At 39.9% G+C, this 21,981-nt stretch overlaps 1 protein-coding gene across 2 annotated transcripts in view; it reads left to right on the top strand.

Annotated features, from left to right (window-relative positions):
* Positions 1 to 21,981, top strand: part of LOC139469769 (cGMP-dependent protein kinase 1-like) — a 120,447-nt gene that overhangs the window by 58,906 nt on the left and 39,560 nt on the right. For both annotated transcript variants that reach the window (XM_071252052.1, XM_071252051.1), the window contains one exon: positions 18,756 to 18,922. In XM_071252052.1, coding sequence (XP_071108153.1) covers positions 18,756 to 18,922 — 167 coding nt within the window. The remainder of the gene's footprint in view (positions 1 to 18,755; positions 18,923 to 21,981) is intronic.

Here is a 21,981-nt window from a genome sequence, read left to right as displayed (position 1 = left end):
ACGACGTTAGAATACTTGTTTCTCTTGTGGCGTTCGGCATCTATGGGTTAAAACAATATATTCAGAGTACTGTGTTTGTGTGGGGTAGCTATGTTAAACTTCATGGCATGGTATTGCATCTGAGTTGGCTGGTACTATAAACCCAACATTAGCCCGGACGTGTGCAAACAGACACACACACACACACATACACACACACAAACACACACACACGCACGCACACACACACACACACACACACACACACACACACACACACGGACGTGCACGGACGTGCATCCGCTCGTGGATGTATAACTGCAATTCCTTTGACCGCGACGTTAAACCCCATTTCACCTCACATAGAAAAAGCTACAAAAGGGATTAATCTTCAGAGACCAGGATTCAAAGGCATCTGTATACGTAGCAACAATGCTTCCTTTTCTCGGCTATGTCGAACAGAACAGGTCACTGGTTAGGTTTAACGAAGGTGAATGTGGCTGCTTCGATACGTTTCGTACAATGTACATCGGTACACATACCAAACATATATCGGTGTCTGTACACATACACGTTGCTTCAATTACTATCACTCAATGCTTCAGTCATCGCGATCTTTCACTGACCAAAGATCAACTTCATGCCATCACTCTGCATGTACTGGTCATCGCTATGTCCGCTGATGAGATATACTGGTCATCGTCTGGTCAGTGCTGTCTGGGTTATTCCAGATAACGGAAACAGATGTTCATTGTAACTGAAGCACCACACCGATCCCTGTGTACATAATGGTGCTATCTGCTCGTGTTGAGTGTATATATGTTTCATTTCCAAACAGTATGGGTCATGGGTGTGTTACTTCAAACTAGTCAGTGGCATTACTAAGAATAGTTATCATATAGGTATATTTAATCTCTGGAATGCAGTTGAAGTTCCTGCCATTTAGATAGCTACACGTGCATTTGAATAATTTGTTTTGCCATTAATTCCATCGTGTCAATATTAATAAAGTCATAACACTCTGTTCCTGTAAAAGACATGTATGGTAGACACAGAACAGACAATACGGAGACGTGGTGACTGTTTGCCTCAAATATCCCTTAATGTGCTATAGTTGCATGTATGTACACCTTGACGTTACGTTGATACCAACTCTTCCCTTGGTGTGTTTAACATTAGCCACAAATATTTGATTGACCCAAATTGCAATATAAATACAGACTTAGGTGGATGATGGACCTATATAACAAGTCCTTGGGTGGATTTATCTCGTGTAAACCGTTTGTTCAGGGGATTTTAAGACAAAACGTGTCACTGCCTAGGGCTTTAATTCAATTAATGTCAGTCGAGAAAGCAAAATAACAAGCATTCGTGCCCATTAGTAGCCAATCCCAGCTTGATTTCCTTATGTAACGGGATAGTTCTGACACTGATGTGTTGGGGGTGAGGGTGGTTGTAATTGCTCGTGGAAGAGCTACAGCTAATGTAATGACCCAGTCTCAGACATCTTCCAGAGACCTTGGTTGTGTCTGTTACATGTTGGTCAACTCGACATGTTAGTAAATATTTAAGTACGACTCGCTCAAGTAACATGTACTTCGTACACACTGGGAATACTTACGAGACGTGGTTTCGCCACAAGGTTTATATACACTACTCAAAAGAAGAAGAAGAACCTGTTCTATTTTTTACATTACTAGAGTTAACCTGTAATGTCATGACATTACCAGGGGGCACGGGTGGCCTAGTCGTCTAAGGCGCCGCGATTCGCTGTGCAGAGTTGCGTCCCCTGGACACGCCAGAAACCTATGATTGTGGGTTCGAATCCCGGTTCACCCGTGCTCGTGGGTTTCACCGAAGTGGTAAACGTCTGAGACCTGCATCACTTCGGGCTTTCCTCCCACATTAAGCTGACACGCCGTGATATAACTGGAGTAATGTTAAAAGCGGCGTTAAACCCAACTCACTCACTCATGACATTACCCGTAGTAATATGATGTTTTTTAACTTCTTTTGAGGAGTATATTATCATTGTATTATGCTATTCTGTCCAAACCACCTGCACAAGTGGCCATCATGAGTGAGTGAATATTGTTAATATCTGCAACCTATAAGTTACATATATTGTAAATTGGGTCTAGTCCATACACATCAGTGTTTGGGTTAAGACTCGCATGATGAACCAACTTGTCAGTCGATGTCATCTTTCCATTTGGCTCGTACGACAACCGTGGGTCAGCAGGCGTTTATTCTAACGCTAAGTCTCTGAAAATATATACTTTTGGTGGAAACAAGCAGTTATATTTCAAATGCAAAGGGGTCCAAGTGAGAGCCATAGCATTACAGTAAGGGCTTGGCGGGAGGGAGAATATATGGTCTATGGATTGTGTGACCGACTACCTCATAGGATGTATTTCGTTTTAGAGAAATTCTATTATGCTGAAATACGACCTGCATCCCGCACATCACAGACATCACTGCACGGGATTAAAGGTGAATCAACTATATGTTCTTGGGTAAGCGGAATAGCCTTCCGCCCTGAAGCGTTCACCATGCACCTACATTGAACGCTTGGTACCCCTTGATGTTATGCTAATCAACATACTCCTCAAGTTTGAAGCATTTTCATTAATAACAAAAGGGGTGTCTGTGCTGATAAGTTAATAAGTTGCCTGAGAAGTTGCATAAGGAAACATTGCCTGAGAAATAACTGTGCATTACCGTTAGTAAAATTATGTTTGAGTGTTGTATGACATAGGTTGCTTTCAGCAAGATTTTTTGATATGATTATGGAAATGGTTATGACGCTTTTATTTATTTTATTTATTTCAACAATTTCCTACCACAGACACATCTTCCAGATTGACATTGTGGGTTGATGTTAATATACTACTCATGAAGAACATCCACACTTGAAAGGCTGTGTTTTACTATACCAACCAATTGAGAAATTAACATTTACAGTATTTTGTCTGCAAATTTTGCAAAATTATATGCGCTGTTATATGACCGTAGTTTTGAAAGTAATTTAGGAGGACGCACTCAATTGTTCTAAACCCTGAAAACATTTTCAGGACACCCGGTGTGGGAACGATTTATTTATTTTTGTAAAATCTGAGGACAATTTTGTTCCCGTGCTTCAACCACGAATATAAAATGGTCAGCCCCTAATGGGCAGGATCGAGAAGATTGGTTTCCCCGAAGTCCAAAGCATTATTCGTATACAGAATAGGGTACTGGAAAATGGTTGTTTTCTATAAGCTACTTCAAACGTTGGTAAGAGCTAGATCAAACCTTTCTGCCGTGGAAGAATTGAGTGAGTGAGTGAGTATGGTTTTACGCCCGTTTAAGTAATATTCCAGCAATATCACGGCGGGGAACATTAGAAATGGGCTTCACACATCGGGAATCGAAACCGGGTCTTCGGCGTGACGAGCGAACGCTTTAACCACTAGGCTACCCGACCGCCCCTCCGTGGAAGAAAGTTCGCTCAGTGTCTATAATGAAATAGGCTGACCAAAAGAGCAAAACGGTCTCGAAAAGTGATAAGATTCCTAAAGTAGGATTAACCAACTACTAAGTAATAACAGAGTTCAGCTATGTGGTACCATTAATATGAGAAGCACGTCTAAGACATTGACCTTAAGGTATCATCTAACAAGCACTAATAGCCGCCACTCAACTTAACCAGTTAAACCTGTGTATTTAAGGTGCTTTATCGGGAGGACGGGAAACACAGTTACATTATCTTCTCAACTAGCATCCAGTAAGGCGTGCTGAAGTTGGACCCCTAACTCCAGATATCATATGACTTATTGTCATTTATACATTAGGACATCGACCAAGCATTTTGACATTTGTAACCAAAGAAACTAATGACGGTGTTGACTAAGGCACACGTCTGGAAGATATCAGAAGATTAGCTCTAAACCAGGCACTGTGGCGAGATAGGAGAAACTCGTGTATCGGAACTGTGCTTTAGTTTGTGGAGATTACTATCTTCCATGCACAACCGCTTCTGTGTACGTCCTTACGTTCACCCCTGTCTGTTCGATGTCGGGTTGGTGTGGAAATGGTGGCAGTGTATATCTTGGTGCTGGTGTAGGTGTATACATTAGACACCTAGGTAATTACATGTGGATCTATCATGACATAATATGTTACCTGAAGCTGCAGTTAGTTATGTAAATGCGTGTAGTTTAGTTAATGTTGTAAAAACTGACGAAAACCATGCATCAGTGTGAAAATTAGAGAACATGTACACATTGAGTTGAGCCAAATATAATATTTTTCAGTTCAATTTTGTGTGCGGATGGATGAGTGGATAGATAGATAGATAGATAGATAGATAGATAGATAGATAGATAAATATTAGTTATAAAATATAATGAAAAGGAGCCCAGAGACTTTCTTTATTTTCCTGATACTGCAGTAATCTAGACTTGCCAAACATTATAGACTTGTATGGGTTGTCTTGGATATATTTGTTACAGGGTCTGTATAACAGACTAGACAATGACATCAATGTCTATTCAAACGCATCGTACCAATTAGAGACATACAGAATCTGTATGTGTCTGTAATCAAGCTCTATTGATTTTGATAATATTGGTAAACTGATTGTCCATTACAAGGAAGCCGGGAGGCCGTTGATTACATCGATATTGACATTTGTCTATGGCTGCCATTATCTGGACCAATGGTATAATTACCCTTTGTCTATATACGTTAATAATAAGTGACTGATATGTATGAGATATACAGTGGATGCATTTAGTTCGAGAAAAATCGATAACCATTATTCCTCTATGGCAGTCAGTGTGCAGTTATGATTGATAGGTATTGATATACATTACGAAAATAAGCATAGTTCATTTACAGGTATGAAAGCCAGCATTGATCGAGTAGGTATTGTCTTGGTGTTGGCAAGAAAATCATAGACATTTGTTCTGCAAATGTGTCTGCACATTATTCGCCTGGCTGAAGTTGGAGTCATGGTTATTCATACATTCACATGTGATATGGCTTTAAGAATGATATATTGGAAACGGATCTTTTTATATTAACGTAGCCTAGTAACACCCTTGAAAGTATGATGCCTTCATGTGCTCGAAGAAATAAACCGTTTTGTGTAAGGTTTGCCTTGGTTGGTTGGTTTGTTGTTTAACGCCGCACTCAGCAATATTCCAGCTATATAACGGTGGTCTGTAAATAATCGAGTCTGAACCAGACAATCAAGTGATTGATATCATGAGCATCGATTCACGCATCTGGGATACGATGACATGCATCAACCAAATCAGCGAGTCTGACAACCCGATCCCGTTGGTCGCCTCTTACGACAAACACAGTCGCCTTTTGCGGAAAGCATGGGTATCTGCGTTAGGAATGATTTGGGTAGGATTTTGGAAGATTCGCTAAGATACCTGTATTATGTGGGGAGCTGTGATAACAGATCACACGACCACCGGGTACCTCTTTACATAACGGGATCTTTCACACCCGAATGCAAACAGGGGTAGAATTATGGTCAGTTGCTTGTCTGGATATTTCCTTAAATGTTTTCGGTTATCTACTTGTTGGTTTCCTTGTTGTTTAAAGTCAATAAAAGTGCTATTGTGATGGCGTCCTGTAAATAATTGTCTGGACAAGACAATCCACTGATTAATATCGTGAACAAACGATCCACGCCGTCGGGGTACGATCACACGCTGTCAAGCAAGTCACTGAACCTGTCTCTTAACCAGCTGGTCGCCTCTTACGACAATGAATCGGTTTGCTTGGGACCTATTCGAACCCGGAATCCCCAAGAATATTTCTTTAAATGGCCATTTAAGACTAGTGATGCCGATCACAGACCCTGACCCAGCATGTACACCTACATCACCATCACTAATACAACTACATGTATATTTTAGAAGCTTACCCTGAACAATAAATGGGGATTAAACTGTGATCATTATCTAGACTGGTCTCACTGCAATGTCGTACATCAACCAGTCGCTGCACGGACGCAGACATCGAGGCGTACTGGAAAGATACCACAGTTTAATTAGACACACACAGTCAGGTGCTAGTTTGTGTTTTTACTCCCTTGTTGATTTAGTTTGCTGAAAAAGTACAAGACGCTAGCGTCAGTAGTATTTGATGTTGTGTTTCTCATGGTGTATTCTAAGGCTGAAACCGGTTGTGTTCGTAGTCACGGATTTGTCAAAGTCAAGAGTACAGGCGATAGGAAAAGCACATACGTCCTGTGTACCAGCTCTCTAATCTGTTAAAGGCCGCCACGTAAGACTGGGGATAGATTTTTTTTAATAGTTCTTGCATATATTTGCAAAAACAAAATTAGGTAATGATTATTCATAAGATGGTCCGTGCAGACAGTAACGTGATCCACACTTGAAATAACGACTAATGATAAATGTAGTTGAAAATGTGTACTTGACATCCTGCTAAGAAATTTGAAACTTGACTTATACAATTATATAATAGAGTAAGTACATTTTCAATAGATTATAAACATGCTTCACATAAACATCAACTATTTGTAACACAGGGACGATAGCCATGAAAATATCAGAGGCAAAGTAAACATCCGTTATTAATCCATGTATTGACCGTTTAGAATGTATTGGTATGTTTTCATCCCGAGTCGACTGCGAACACGTGCGCCACTAGTGACCTTATCGCACATTATACCTCACAGTCATACTCAACTTTTTCCGATGGTAATTACAAGAGACAAATGGCAATTTCATCCTATCTACATGGTTGCATCCCATAAATCGTTTCTGCCGGAAGGTCCGGCTCATGGCAACAAAACATTAATCATCATACTCATCGGTGGAGTCATTCTTGTTCGACAGCTCTTCTGTGAAATTGACAATGGCCATTTTGAGCGTTATCTTCCTGCCATGTATGTCTTTCACTTCGAAAGCAGAGGTTAACAATTAAAATAGCTTAGTTAAAGACCAAATACTTTAAAGCAGGTATTGCGTCGTCTTAGATATATACATTTTGTCCAGAGACACGTCGTTTCACATCTTAGGAGCCTGTTGTAAAAAGGCAATTTGATGGACGTATGGTTTCAGTTAAAAGATTCAAGCACGAATACAGTTTTTGTAAAAGGATATACGTCCCAGATGGTTTGGATCGGTGCGATCTTCATGTATACGTATGTATATTTCACACTTCAGAACGTCACTCTGAACGATTAGAAGAGATAGAAGGAGATATAAGAACCGCTACAAAAAGATATACGTAGCATCACGAAGAATATTCAGCGTTTCTAATGAACAAACTACTTCAAATGTAATCTGTTGCCGTTTGAACATGTTGCAGTTCATCTGTAATTGATAATGAAATCAGCATTTCCGGAAATGGTCAATTTCATATGCACGCCAAATGGACTGTATCTCATAACCTCCTGACCTTGACTGCAATGCGATAGTGTGGATATCTCTACAATAACAAACATGGATATATTGCAGGACATGATTGACAGCCAGGCAAAACCTTTGATAGTGTTTACTCTGGTCAGTTGAGCATCTGCTTAAAACGCTCCAGGGGTCGGAGAGGGGTGGAGGACATGTGGCGCTGGGGGGTAGTGGCAAATGATAACGAGTTAACACCTCGTCTGTTGCTTTTCCCATGATGGCACGTTATAAGAAGAGGCTTAATAGCGGTTTCATTACAGTCAAGAAAGTAGCTGATTACTTGGATTTGGAGCGTGGACCTGGCACATTGTTGCCCAGGAATTGTTCTGGGGTTTATCGACGATAAAGAGTTAATGTCGCCACTGTATTAAACAACAAATCATCGCAATTGCTGATTTTCGAACTGCCACTCACTGGAAAGAGACAGTGTGTAAATAAAGCTCTTCCTCAGCTTTTAGCAGATATTTCTTATGATTATGGAAAGCGTTTATACGCTTATACCTTCATGGTAAACTAGTATCTTGGTGCCAGACGTATATTATGATATGAGATAATCTTAATGATGATTTGGAATAGTTGTCCTGTGGTGAAAACGAATAAGGGAAGAATGAAAAATATCGGGAAGTGAGCTTTACTGTATGTACATGTGAAATAGCGCGTATACAAATTCAACAGGTCAGAATCAGATATTGAGATACGTGCATTGTTTCCAACGTATATTTGGTTTTCATGGCTGGGAACGCCTGATAGCATATCATTTTACTGTCTAAGCCTAAGTGTTCCCTTATTTTTTTCCATCAGTATACATGAAATAGTTTTTCCACAGATATAGGGAAACCGTGATCACTGTTAAAAAGTCTGTCTGTCCATAAGTATAGAACACATTGATTCTCCGTATATTTTCTTAATCTGGTCGATTTCACTTGGGGCGGTAGCGAGTAGTTTAGGTTTTTCTCTATAAAACATGCACTTTTGTACGTGGTTGTTTTGAGGATGAGTAATTACGTCCGTCGCTGTATAGACTTATCTACTTATCTGAAACCTTTTGTACTTTTTCTGACGTATTATTCTTAAGTATTCTCTCTCCTGAAGTGTGACGCGTGCACCTGATCGACAAAGAAGTGACTGGCAGACATAAATAATATTTCTTCCAGCGATGAGGAGATAGACTGGAATGTTTGCGGAAGGGCGTATCCGCATCTTCTAATGTATATTCCTATTTGTATTGGCTGAAGTGAACCTACAAATCAGGTATATCTAACACTGATCATAATTGCTCATATCGCTCTCGTGGGCAATGCCTCAGCCTCGAATACCACCAGTATGGTGCTGAGCATACAACACGGATGAAGGTAAATGACCCTCCTACAGCAAGTTCGTTTCACTCAATATCACCCCGTGTCCTTCATTTGCCGTGTCGTAAATCGTGTCAATATCGACTCCCATTTCAATCTTAAACCCAACGCCCTCATTTTATCAACAAATAAGCCAGCATTGTAGAGATTTATTTGCTCATTACATGTTCATTGAACAACCGACACTGTGGAGCAGGACTTAGAGGGTTTGGATTTGTGAACGTTATACTTTTGGGAATCGCATTTGTGGAAAGAGTTAAAGCGCCCAGATTGCACCAGAGTCGTAAATTACTCGGACGGATTGTCAATGGTTTTAACTAAAGCTTTGTTTAATGCTTAATGACTTGACATGCCGACAAAAAAATCTATTACCGTCACCAGATCATGTCTGAAATAACGTTTATTACCTGGAGATATTTCGGTGGTTTCTTCGTAGTTGAGTGTACTTACATTACAACCCCACGATATAAATGCCATTCAGCGCTGGGTTTATTAATACCACTTCTCGTAGTTAATAAACCCGTGTGATCTCTTGAAGCAATTACTTAGATTTTATTAAGTCGGTTTCCTTTGTTTCTGTTTATTAAAGTCAAGGTATCTGACCTGAAACAAATGTTTGATATTGAAAGACATGAATACATATCATAATGTTGAACTTGCCAGACTCGATATATGTGATCTAAATCCTATCTGTTTCCAGGCATGATCATATGCATGTACCATTTTATTTTGGGCTGTGTGATGTACTGGTGCCTTCGAAAAGTTCTGGTAATGTCTGAGTATCGAAACTGTTGATGGATGCACAATGGGTTATTCACTGATAAATGTAGAAGTTCATTTGAGGCTATATTTTTGTAACAATTGTTTTGTTAGTCGTTAGATTATGTTTGCCACGAGCATCAATTCAGCCATCAAAGTTATATGCAGCCGCTTCTACGAAGGGAGTGTATTATCATAATCGATCTCTGCATCCTCATCACTTTCGTCAACCGAACGACGTATCACAAGAAACAAAATAAACATCAATCACTTTTGCGTTCTCGGCGTCTCAGGAGCTCACTTCAGATAATTCTACAAGTCATGTCGGCATTAGCTGATGTCATCACATACTTGTGTGAGATGGATGAACTGCATTGCGAAGATGGCAAATCCCTTGCCTGTTACATGAGAGTCGTGTAAAGGTAATAGGATAGGATATATCCCCTGCATTGGGCGCATTTAACGCTGACATGTAGAATACCTACTTACTGAATACAGGTGACATGCTATTTACCGCGTTCGGCGTATGTGGACGTATAAGTAACTCACCAAGTAGAGAAGTATTTAATACCAGAAAAAAGAGATTTGTCCATAGTACAAGGGCATGAGATTGAATGACATGATGAAAAATTATATCGACGCTTCCTAAGCACCACCAGTCACAAGGACAGTTTTCCTGAAATGGTTTACATTCAATTGAATCTATTTAATGGAGAATAATTGTTCTCTTTGACGTTTTATGTTAAAGCAATAACGTTGATCTTAACCACGCTTGTAGATATGAATAGTTACGTGTACTGCGTTAACGGTACCTCCTTGAGGTCTAGGAATATATGAACGCTGACATTACGAAGTTGATTATCTCTAGGATTGTTAATTTCTGGACTAAGCACGTTTGATACCTGAAACCACACATCAATTTTAAGCAAACGTCTATTAGCTATCCCAGCCGCACGTCTTCATGACACTTTCCTCACCTATAGTGACGTTAAAAACTAACTCACTCACTCATTCCTCGCCTATATAACAGTTGATTTCTGCACCATATTTACCCCGCAATACCAGATTAAGTTTGACCTTTCTTATTTAGCCTATTGAACCGTGTTCTTTGATGTTTCCAAGTAAGCACCATCGTGATTAATCACGATTCAGGTGTAATAAAACACCATCAAAGTAGCATGCACACGAGAACGAAATAGATTGTGTTGCATTTCATATTTCTCTCTTCGTCTATTGCGTGTAGGCATTGTGTCAAGGTCAGGTCATATTTCCTTAAGAACAAAGCAGTTATTGTCAAGGTCAGTTATCGGGTACAGTTAATATTCAGATCAATATTTATGGTTTGATGTGCTGGTTGTAATATTGACGTTTGGCGTCAAGAGGTTATATATGGTTTCTACCACATTTTTGTGTACAGGTTACCTTAGCAATTATTCAGTCTACGGCGGCCTATGAATTCGTTTTGACAATGATTTGCATATTTGTGCCTTCTTCTTGCACAACATTCGTGAAGGATGATCGTTTACCGTAACCGTAACGCTTCCAATAGATATAGGGTTTGGAACATATGTAGTCAATATCGTTAAAAAGAAGACTTTTAATATAAAGGACAGTTAGAAAAACATTTAATTGCAAAGATGTATAGCAAAAATATACATAGAGGAACAGCCTCGTTTGGGGAATTTATTGTTTGTCTCATTTTGCGGCAAGGAGATGATGATGCTGATGATGATGTTGGAGGTTTAACGAGAGCTTCAGGAGAAACCTGTTAGGAACTCAGCATGACAATGTGCTTCTAATTCTGTGTCGTCGTTTGGTTCCCCCGTGAACGTTCATTAGCACGTTTGGTATATATACGAATGATATTCTGGATTGCACCCATAGTGTTAGAACATATCTATAGGATGAAATTTGCTACCAATCATTATGGGAGGGCGTGGTTTGGTTAACGTGGAGGCTCTTCATGACAGAATTGTTTTGTGCACATTTATTTGTTTGATGATCCTCTTGTGAAGCATGTCAAGACTCATGAAGAAAACAAAGCATTCCACAGTTTTCGTAAAGGAGCCAAGGATGTGGGACATAATCTCAATGTCAGTGTTGATTTTGTTTATGGTTCTGTACTTCTGGAGAGGTTATCTGAACGACCACTGCATCGAGTTTAATTGCAGTGTGTTGAGTTTGTTTGTTTGTATGTGATTAACGCCGCACTCAGCAGTTTTCCAGCTATATCACGGCGGTCTGTAAAAAATCGAGTCTGGACCAGACAATCCAGGGATTGACATCATGCGCATCGATCCACGCAATTGGGATACGATGACATGCGTCAACCAAGTCAGCCAGCCTGACCACCCGATCCCTGCAGTGTGTTGAGAAGTGAGTTCTTCGCTTGGATGAGGTGGGCTGGCCTGAAACGAGAAACAGAAGGCTTTCTCAGGACCAGTCAATTCCCACTCGAAACCGTCAATGTATGATTTTGCATCAAAATGCAAATGTGAAATGTAGATTATGTAATGAATTTAATGAGACTGTCCAATACATTGTCAGTGGATGCCCAGTTTCGGCACAAACACAGCATCTTAAGCGACCTGATGGAATGGGTCGATCATTTTATTACCGTCTTCGCCATGCTTGTGGTTTGACACAAAGGTCCATCCATGGTACGACCCATAGAAAATGATAAATACAAAGTTCTTTGGTATAGGCCCGTATACAGCTTCAGACGTATCCAGGCCAACAAACCTGATCTTGTACCTTTTTGATAAATCCAATGAAATCATGTATAGAATGTTCTCTCCCCTTTGACACCAATGTGATTGGCAAAATGCAGGAAAAACATGGCAAATTTGCGGACCTCGCTTTCGAAATGTCACGCTTGCTTCAAAGGACCAAGTTGTCCGACTCCCCATTGTTCCCGGCGCCTTTGGTTTGGTACCTCTCAATCTGTTGTCTGACACTGGGAGAGTACCCGGGCTTGCTACCAGGAATACAGCCCTTTCTGACAAGCTGGGTAATGCAGAAGGCTGCAGTGCTGGAGAGTCTTCACATTCTCCGAAAAGTTCTGGGTAGTTCGACGAGGTAGTGATTCCTGGGAGAAGTCCCATTCGCTATCTGGGCTGTGTGTAAAGGGGGAAATAAGTTGATGATGAGCCTAACCAGCCTGACTGTGCAAGGATCAACCAAACCCTCCTTTCTGTATTTATTCATTTTAATCTGTAAATAGTAATTAGAATGAATATATATAGCGCCTTATACCAATCAATAGGTGTTCAGTTTTGGGACATTTATTCTTGTTTCTCAAATGATGCATTGCTTGTGGACGTTTGATTTTGGTTTCGAGAGTACTTCAAACGTAACGTACACTAGTGTTGAGCCATCTTATAATCTTAATGGTTTATTCTTTATGTGAAAAAACATTCTTATTATTGGAGTTTCATTTCACAAGTAGTTTAATGCAAAATGAAATGTACATATTTTTGGCTAAACTTTACGTCATTGACAACAAAAGAATGTCTTTTTGTATTGAACCTTGTGGGAGATATACCAAACCCCTGATGAATTGTGCTTGGCCTTCTCTAAATTGTGTGTTTTCAAAATTCCATTTGGACATATCTTCAACATAATGCTTTTAATATGAACTGCCTCTTGATATATCTTTTGTCGTATTTCAGACCTATAACTGCGTGTGTAAATACTCATAGGAGAATGTATGAAGAAATTAGTACAGTATATATCTTATTATGGTCGATACTACAAATAAGAACGGTTTCTGTTTAATCCCGAATGTTGTCTTTAAGAATTGTATCTAGAAACGCAGTGCCTACTTTCCAACAGGTGTTCGTTGTTTAAATATAAACTTTTTTCTTCGAAGGTTTTGTCAGAAACAATAACTAATGTATAACATCTTAATTACCCATTCAGTTAATTGTGGAGATGCCGTGTATCACGATCGTTTAGTTTGAATCAACGTGTATCCTTGAACATACATATGGAATTACGCTACGGGGAATGGGCGCCAGGGCGTGTATTGTGTTATCTCGAAATTGTAAACATCAGGTATTCGCATTGTCGCTGCCAGCAATCACTTCGACTTATGTTTCATTTTAATGCAAGGAAAAGCCTCAAAGATTTTTTTCTCAGAAAATTGATTTTCGATTCGTCAAAGCCCTATTTGTACATAGACCTTGTTTTCTGAGCCACGAAGACTTTCTTCTCGCAGATGAGACTTATACTGCTAATTTTGCACGTAGACTGTTCAGTTGCTATAGTTACCACGTACTAATGTTTCAGTGAAATCATTTGTGTCACAATATGATCTGTCCCTTTTTCACATGTTAGATGAAAGGTAAATAGAGATAACGTTTTGTACGCATGTCAGATTTTTTTTGCATTTTATGGATATTATTACTGTGTTTCAGCTAGATGTGCAGTAGACACTATAATATTCTAACTTAATTTGATATGAACTGCCCACAGAATGCTGGGCCAGGATATATTTTGAAGTTCATACATGTTGGTTGACTAACACTTAGTCTATGGAAACATTTCTGTAAAATAATTGTAATATACCTTTTGAAAAAGGTATATTATATATTTTTCTTCTCTGTTATTTCCATGTCAAGGATACATATATTCTACAGTCATAGTGTATGGCACTGTTGGTTCCGACTTTGCACAGGTTCATGTTAGTAGTATAATTGAGATTAACATCATTACCTTTAGAACTGCTTAAAGTTTGGCTTGTGTTAATGAGATGTGGACCGTTTCTCTCGGCTCGTCTTTGTTTATAACTAATAACAGATGCGCGCTCTGATATCTGTAAGGGTCCGAGATTCTGTATATTCCGGACACAGATTATGGTAAGCGACGCCGTTGTGGAAGACCAGATGGTTAGATATTTCAGAATACTTCTCATGTGAGTCTTTGAATATACAAAAAAGGTATTCATATACGGTTATGAACACATGCTTAGTATATCGTCGGAATCCTAAAATGGTCTCTGCTTTTTTAGATTTCTTATGATCATGGAAATGTTTTCGCATGTATTTACATCGAATCTGGCCTAGTTCCTGTGACAACACAGCGGGGCGCCGTTGGCTCCTCACATCGTAAAAAGGCAGGGAAACGAACTCAAACCATTCACATTGCAGACCAACACACTAACCACTGGACCATCCCATCACATCTGCTAATGGTCATCGCTTTTCGAATTTCCTATCGCGTCGCAAATATGCAGTGAAACATACTGCTCTGAGTTGATGGTCTGTGTTGTCATTAGTCACTGAGAACTCAAACCTGCCGCCGAGTAGAAATTCATTAAATGATTTCGGAGCTACACCATGTCATCATTGCCATAATATAACACGCTGAGTCACAGTCAATGTTTTCATTGAAAATAGTTTCTCAAATTTCTGGTATTAACTTCCCAACAACAGCTGCATTATGTCAGGAACATCAGATAGTAATGTACACATCCTCGTTCGACGTGATATCACTCTCTCCGTATCAAATGTTCCACTGGCTAGGCAACCTATCTTATCACTAACTTCGTCTGTTGCCAGCCACGTTCACTCTACACAGAGGGGATCCTATGTTGTTTATTACGACACGAATTGATAAGCGGCTCACTCATTAAATATATGATCCACTGTTTGAACACAATGAATAGGATTCGAAATCCCAATCATTCTTTTTTATCTGTGATTTCATTTGGTTATTGTTGGATGTATTCAGCTTTATATATGGAAGGTAAGTACATTGCCGTTTGTACATAGCTTTAATACAATTGAGCCGTATAGTTTGACAATTAAATGTTTAAGGTGGTGACGAGTCATTGAAGTATCGGTGCATCTCAATGCTACGAGACGCTTATCGTACAGTGATGGAATATATCGATAATAAACATTAGTGTATATGTGAGTAGAACGTGATACATGACATGCATGAACATGATGGCGATTGTCAGGTTTGGGCTGGTTTCTGTGTTCGATGTCCGAACAAACTTGGCTTGCTGATGACATGGCTGAGACGTTCCTGGCAACTGATTAAACCACGTGAACAAACACGTGTTATTTCAGCACCATGCCGGTAGTCGGTGCTTTCACCAAAGTGGTAAAAAAAAGTTCTATAATAAATACAGCTTTCAAACCAACTCACTCACTCTAACAGATATTTTGATGAATGTCAGGTTGTGAAGTTTAGTGAATGAGTGAGTATGGTTTTACGCCGCTTTTAGCAATATTCCAGCAATATCACGGCGGGGGACACCACAAATGGGCTTCACACATTGTACCCATGTCGGGAATCGAACCCGGGTCTTCGGCGTGACGAGCGAACGCTTTAACCACTAGGCTACCCGACCGCCACATTTGTGAAGTTGAGATGAGAGCCTAAACAACCGAGAAAAGTTCATGACGGCTCCTCTAGTCTGTGATCCAGTAGAACAGATTCACTGAATGACAGCTATGTGATATTATATTCGTATAATTATGCAATAAACCTGTCAAGGATTGGACTGGCAGAAATCATGAATAAGTAAAAGAAAGGGAAATCTCAATCTGCCCAATGTGAATATTCCTTATACCCTTACGTGGGTCTCTAAGCCAAATCCTACAAGGAAAGACCATTAGCAAGGCATTTCATCATGGTCTGTCACTTGGAGACATTAGTTTTCTGACGCAGGTTGATTGTCGGCCAGGTGCCTTCGATCGGATAAATAGGTTAGCATTTGACCGCGATGGGAGGTGCAGTCAAGGTTAATTGAAAGCTTTCATTTCTTGTCATCTGGTCGAAGCGTGATGTGTTTCATAAATTAATCCGGATGATGTTTCAGTTCCATCCACTGTATGTGAACTGTATGTACCGTTCAGAAAATTGATTTTGACAAGTCCATCTTTTACCCAATCTTTCGTAATGAAATGTATTTTGTATGCGTTTTTTTGTTGGGGACGATTGTACTGGGTTCGTTGTCGGTCCATTGCGAACTTAATCGGAAGTCTTTGGGTGAAAGGATTTCTCTACGGGGGCGGATTTAATCTCAGCGTATTAACGAAAAAGTGTGCAAAATATAGATGAAATCAGCTTTATGAATTCTCTTTTTCTGTTGTATTTCTTAATATGCCCGAAAAGCAATTTGCCTAAGGGTCGTCGGTACATGTGATATATGTGTGTAGGAAGGAAACCTACAGTAAGCAGAAAGATAATACTCGAGTTGTTTGGGTTGTATCTTATCTAACTCTTAAAGAGGTGTTCTATCCAAGTGCATTCAATATTATACTATAATACATTTGTATTTGAATACTGCATGTCATACTTGTACTTTCGGTATAGCACGAGACAAACTGTGGGCCAATGAGGTCCACCATGCCTAACCTACCGCTTCACCAGCCACAGGGTTGGATTTCATGTATACTATTCTAATAGGAGCGTCATCTCAGAAGGCATTAGTTTGTCATTACTTGTTCTGTACATACACGTTGGAAGAATCTGAACTTTGAAATTGTCTTACGTTGTGCACACATGTTTGCGTTGATAAATTGTTTTCGTCAATCATTTCGTTTTGATATATCTGATTCAGACTTTGTGCCTTCCGACATTGCGCCATTCTGTTTCCTGAATGTGAGGTGTTACTTATCGGAGGATCAGACTCGCTGACTTGCGAGATGCATGTCATCGTATTTAAATAGCTTAGATTGTCTGGTCCATACTCGATTATTTACAGACCGCCGTTGCATAGCTGGAATATTACTAAGTGTGGCGTTCAACAACAAACAAACAAAAACTCTTTCGGCAGATAATCGAGACTGATTATTCTCTTGCGTTGACGTTTTATATTTCCCAATGTAACGAAGGATATACTTTTGAAACACTTTCAAACAGCTATTTATAGGATTGCCATGCACGTCAGTTCTCCTGCACCGATTCATTATGCCTAAGAACAATCCTCACATATAGGTATCTCATGAACACAGCACAAAGGAGCAGTTGTTGTAATGAAGGTTCTTGGAAGTTGTGGGCAGTACTGAAGATAGGCAGTGACACTAATTACCCTGAATGGTTCGGAAGAGCGAATTTATCATTTGAAGAAGACGTAACACTTGCTTACACGATGTCTGGCACGTGGTTTCAAGGTCGTGCTTGCCTCTTAGGTACATTATCAAAGTGTATTCCCAGTGTAATCTTCAGACTGACACAACTTTTGATTTAATGTGGCTTGGTGAACAGGGGTATTTATTGGTTGAAAGGATTACAAATGCTTATCAAACGAAGAACGACATCCGCCCACGATAAGGAATACATATTTATTAACACAAATGAAAATAGACCGGAATTCTAACGTAGAGCTGAGCGGATGAACATGACTTACAGAAATGAGCGCACCGCCTGTTGTTTATTGAGGACAACAGGTGTATATTTTTTAGATACGAGTTCCTCGTTGGCCAGATGCTTCGTCTGCCAGTGGTGGATATTTTATTAACATGTACTTGTTCCAAAAATGATATATGAATAACAAAAGAAAATTTTGTCCTGAGGTTTATACATAAATGTTCGCTGGATCTTCTTGATATCCTGAAACAAATGTGTTCGACTGTTCATTGTACAGTAAAACATGGGTGCTTTGAAGTAGTGACCTAAAATATACCTGCTTCTAACTAAAATCCGATCCCCACCTCGAATATGAAATGGTTGATCCCTAATGGTATTCATATCATTAAGCTTTGGGTCAAAATGAATCATCTGTTTAAGGTGAAACGCGGATGGGTGGACACAATGGCGACATGGTACGCTAGTACGTTTACTGATGACCATCTGTAAAGAACAATTTCAGCCATGACCTGGTTGATTTACAGTAAACTACGTGTATAACGGACACGCTTATAACGAACTGAACGATTTAACGAACTTTTGTTGTGTATATGCTGTATTTATGCTTATAACGAACTACGGTTATTACGAACTAAAATTAGTGGTCCCTTTGAGTTCGTTATAACCGTAGTTTACTGTACTTCAGAATATCTCGTTCCTCACCGATTCACACACGATCTACAAGTTTACGCCAATACAATAGGATTTAACACACATTAACCATAGAAAACATTAGTATTTCTTGACGGTAGGTTATTCTATAAGTAGGCGTATGGTTGAGTGTGGTAGCTATACATACATGTAGTAGAGTCAGCACCAATCCATTTGCATTCCATTTACCAACACCGTTATCTGCTTTCAGTTCTCGGGAGTTAATAAAGCAGGCAATCCTGGACAATGATTTCATGAAGAATCTGGAAATGTCCCAGATCCGGGAGATCGTGGACTGCATGTATCCAGTGGAATACTCCAAGGACAGCACTATTATCAAGGAGGGCGACATGGGCAATCTCGTATATGTCATGGAAGGTAGGCCATAACCTAAGGTTTCAACTTGTTCTGTTACGTATATATATTAAAATGAAAAGTTCATAAATTCAATAACATTTGTTCATTATTCTTGTATTTACTTCTTAACTTACCACAAGACCGCTGAATGTTTGTCTTACTGTCATACATAGTTTAACATGTTGTACTGATGTCGGGGGCTGTATTATAGATATCATGCAGGAGCGCTTCCTGATACCTTTAACTTGTGTCTGATATATAAAGCAGCGATAATCTGTTGCAATAGTTACAAATTTACATAATAAATGGTATGTTAAGCTTGCATTTTTTGTGGAACGTTTACGCTTTACATTGAAACTACGTTGATATTTTGTTCTGTCTAAGACACATTACATTCCATCACATGCAGACCTCTGTTCAGTGAACATGCACAAATCGTGCTGAAGCATTTCTCCAACTGGTAGAGCTGCATGACCCTCACGCAGCATGATACTGTTCTATCTTGCCTATCTCAGCCGTATAATCACTTCCCAATTGCCCCTGTATATGATAACGACCTTCCGACATACCTGGCAAGCCAGTTAACATTCCCTGTATTAAGGAACGCTCGCACAAAACAACCATCACCTTTTGCTCCCTACTGACGCCAATAGCCATCATGGTCAGACTGATGAGCCGTGGTGCTAGACCATCATATTACACCAAATGGTTCTCGGCCAACCTCCACGTGGTGCCTAATGCCTCTAGCACATCATTGTAACAAGTGAGAATGTTTTTAGTGCGTACTACGCCACCTTTATATGGGATGGAATGGGATTCATCAATAGCAGATATGGATGGGTGACAGTGCAGTGTGTGTGTTTACCGATGCGCGCTTAAATATATGTGTGTATTCATTCCAAATACATCAATGAATGTTCACTACATGTTAACGGTGAACATTTACGTGTTATAAGGACAGGAAAAACAATGATAAGTAGATAGGTGCAATTAATCGCAGACAAAATGTACCATGACTTCCCTTATGACCATAAATACAGATTACAAGTCTACATGATTTACCATTGTGTATACGTTCAGTACAAAAGAAGGGAAAATATGTCGACTTTCTACCTCGAGTACATTTAGAGTTGGTATCGACGCTTCAGGTAGTCACCGGGCGTTGTACATTCTGGTAATTTCTTTGAGTTCATTTCCTCTCCCGGGGCGGTCGGGGAGCCTAGTGGTTAAAGCGTTCGCTCGTCACGCCGAAGACCCGGGTTCGATTCCCGACATGGGTACAATGTGTGAAGCCCATTTGTGGTGTCCCCCGCCGTGATATTGCTGGAATATTGCTAAAAGCGGCGTAAAGCCATACTCACTCACTCACTCACTCACTCACTCACTCACTCACTCACCCTTTCACCCAAAACTCACCCACCCACCCAACCACTCACTCACTCACTCACTCACTCACTCATTTCCTCTCCCATTTACCCTGACTCTAGAAATCAATCTGAGCTAGGCAAACACTTCCTATTAACACTACAGGTAGCAGCAACATATAACACTGGATTATGTACGCGCACATGGGGCTAGCTCAAAGGATAGAGACTCTTTTAATGTACCAAATGCTGATGACAAGCAAAACCGCTTCTCTCATTTTCCACCTGTGTTAATCAAGCAGACCATCCCATAAAACTTAGGAATACATCTTCTTTACAAATCGCTGCCACATTTTAAAACCGTTCTTACGTCACTGTTTAAACAGTTACGCATTTCAAAGGCTTGCAGACGCCCATTTACTATTAATATCGTCCTTTGCTTAGAACCTGAATTGTTGTGCAAAGTCAATTTACACCCCTTGAGGGTGTCGGCTGGATTTAATATGGCAAAGTGAGTTTTCATATCCGTCAAGTGAAGGCGAATTAGCAGAATATCGCATCAGTGCTTCTCAAAGCATGTGGATAATTAAGACGCAGAATATGAAACATGTGTATATGTATTCGTGTAAACGCTTTCTAAGCGTTGAACCCTTTCGTTGCGATAAATCCTTGTCTTCTTAAAGTCTCATGTCTTGCAATTTAACAACGAATATACATTATGATGCAGGGTAAGAAACTGTGTTATATTTGCCAATCAAATACATATTCTAATCGGATGCATCAATTGCACCTCAGTCACAGAATTTCCGTCATATGAATATTTCTGCGAATCCATACGTCTGCATTGGAAGGAAGATGCTCTGTTCGCATTAACAATGCTGTGAATGTAGTCGCGCTAAAGCCACGTTCGCTCAGTGTGTAAATTCTGATTGATAATTCTGCCTTTACTCATTTGTCGATACTTTGCAATGTTTCTTTTGAACAAATGAAGATCTCTCATTATCAAGAAGAACTTATGGAATCTAGGACTTCAGCTCTTTGAATGTCGGGTTGTCAGTTCTTCAGCCAGGAGATAATAAACAGTTGGTTTGTGCTCGGTTAAAGACCTGAGGGATCAAAGGCACAGGGAATCTGCGTGATCTGGTATGCCGATTTGTTAGGGATTAGTCACACGATCAGAAGGAACGAAAATGTTCAACTTACCTGCACGCAGCATTACGCTTTGAGGCGTTTGTCAGAAGGAAATGGTTGTCGTTTTGTAAATTGGCAAGTCGGGCAAGAACAATGACGATGAGCAGACATCAGGATATTATGGATAGATATATAGAAAAGTCACCCAACCGTCAATTAAACATAAGCCATTGATGTCACAACGGGGATATAAACTCGCTGTGTGTGTGTGTGTGTGCGTGCTTGCGTGCGTGTGTGCGTGCGTGCTTGCGTGCGTGTGTGCGTGCGTGCGTGCGTGCGTGCGTGCGTGCGTGTGTGTGTGTGTGTGTGTACCAAGTACAGATTCTAGTATTTTGGTGGGTATTTTGTTTTGCGGGGAGTGGGGGAATTTGAACCCACACTCCCAAATCCCAAATATAACATTTGTTACAATTGACCACTTTATAATATGGTATTGTTTATTCATCATCAGTGATTTTTTCTCTACATATACACATCTCTGTGTGGGTGTGTGATATAGCTGACTGGTGGTAATAATAACCATAA

Source organism: Haliotis cracherodii, unplaced genomic scaffold, assembly GCF_022045235.1.
Source record: "Haliotis cracherodii isolate W230 unplaced genomic scaffold, xgHalCrac1.p SCAF_2, whole genome shotgun sequence".
NCBI lineage: Eukaryota > Metazoa > Mollusca > Gastropoda > Lepetellida > Haliotidae > Haliotis > Haliotis cracherodii.
This window is presented reverse-complemented; position numbering and strand designations above follow the sequence as displayed.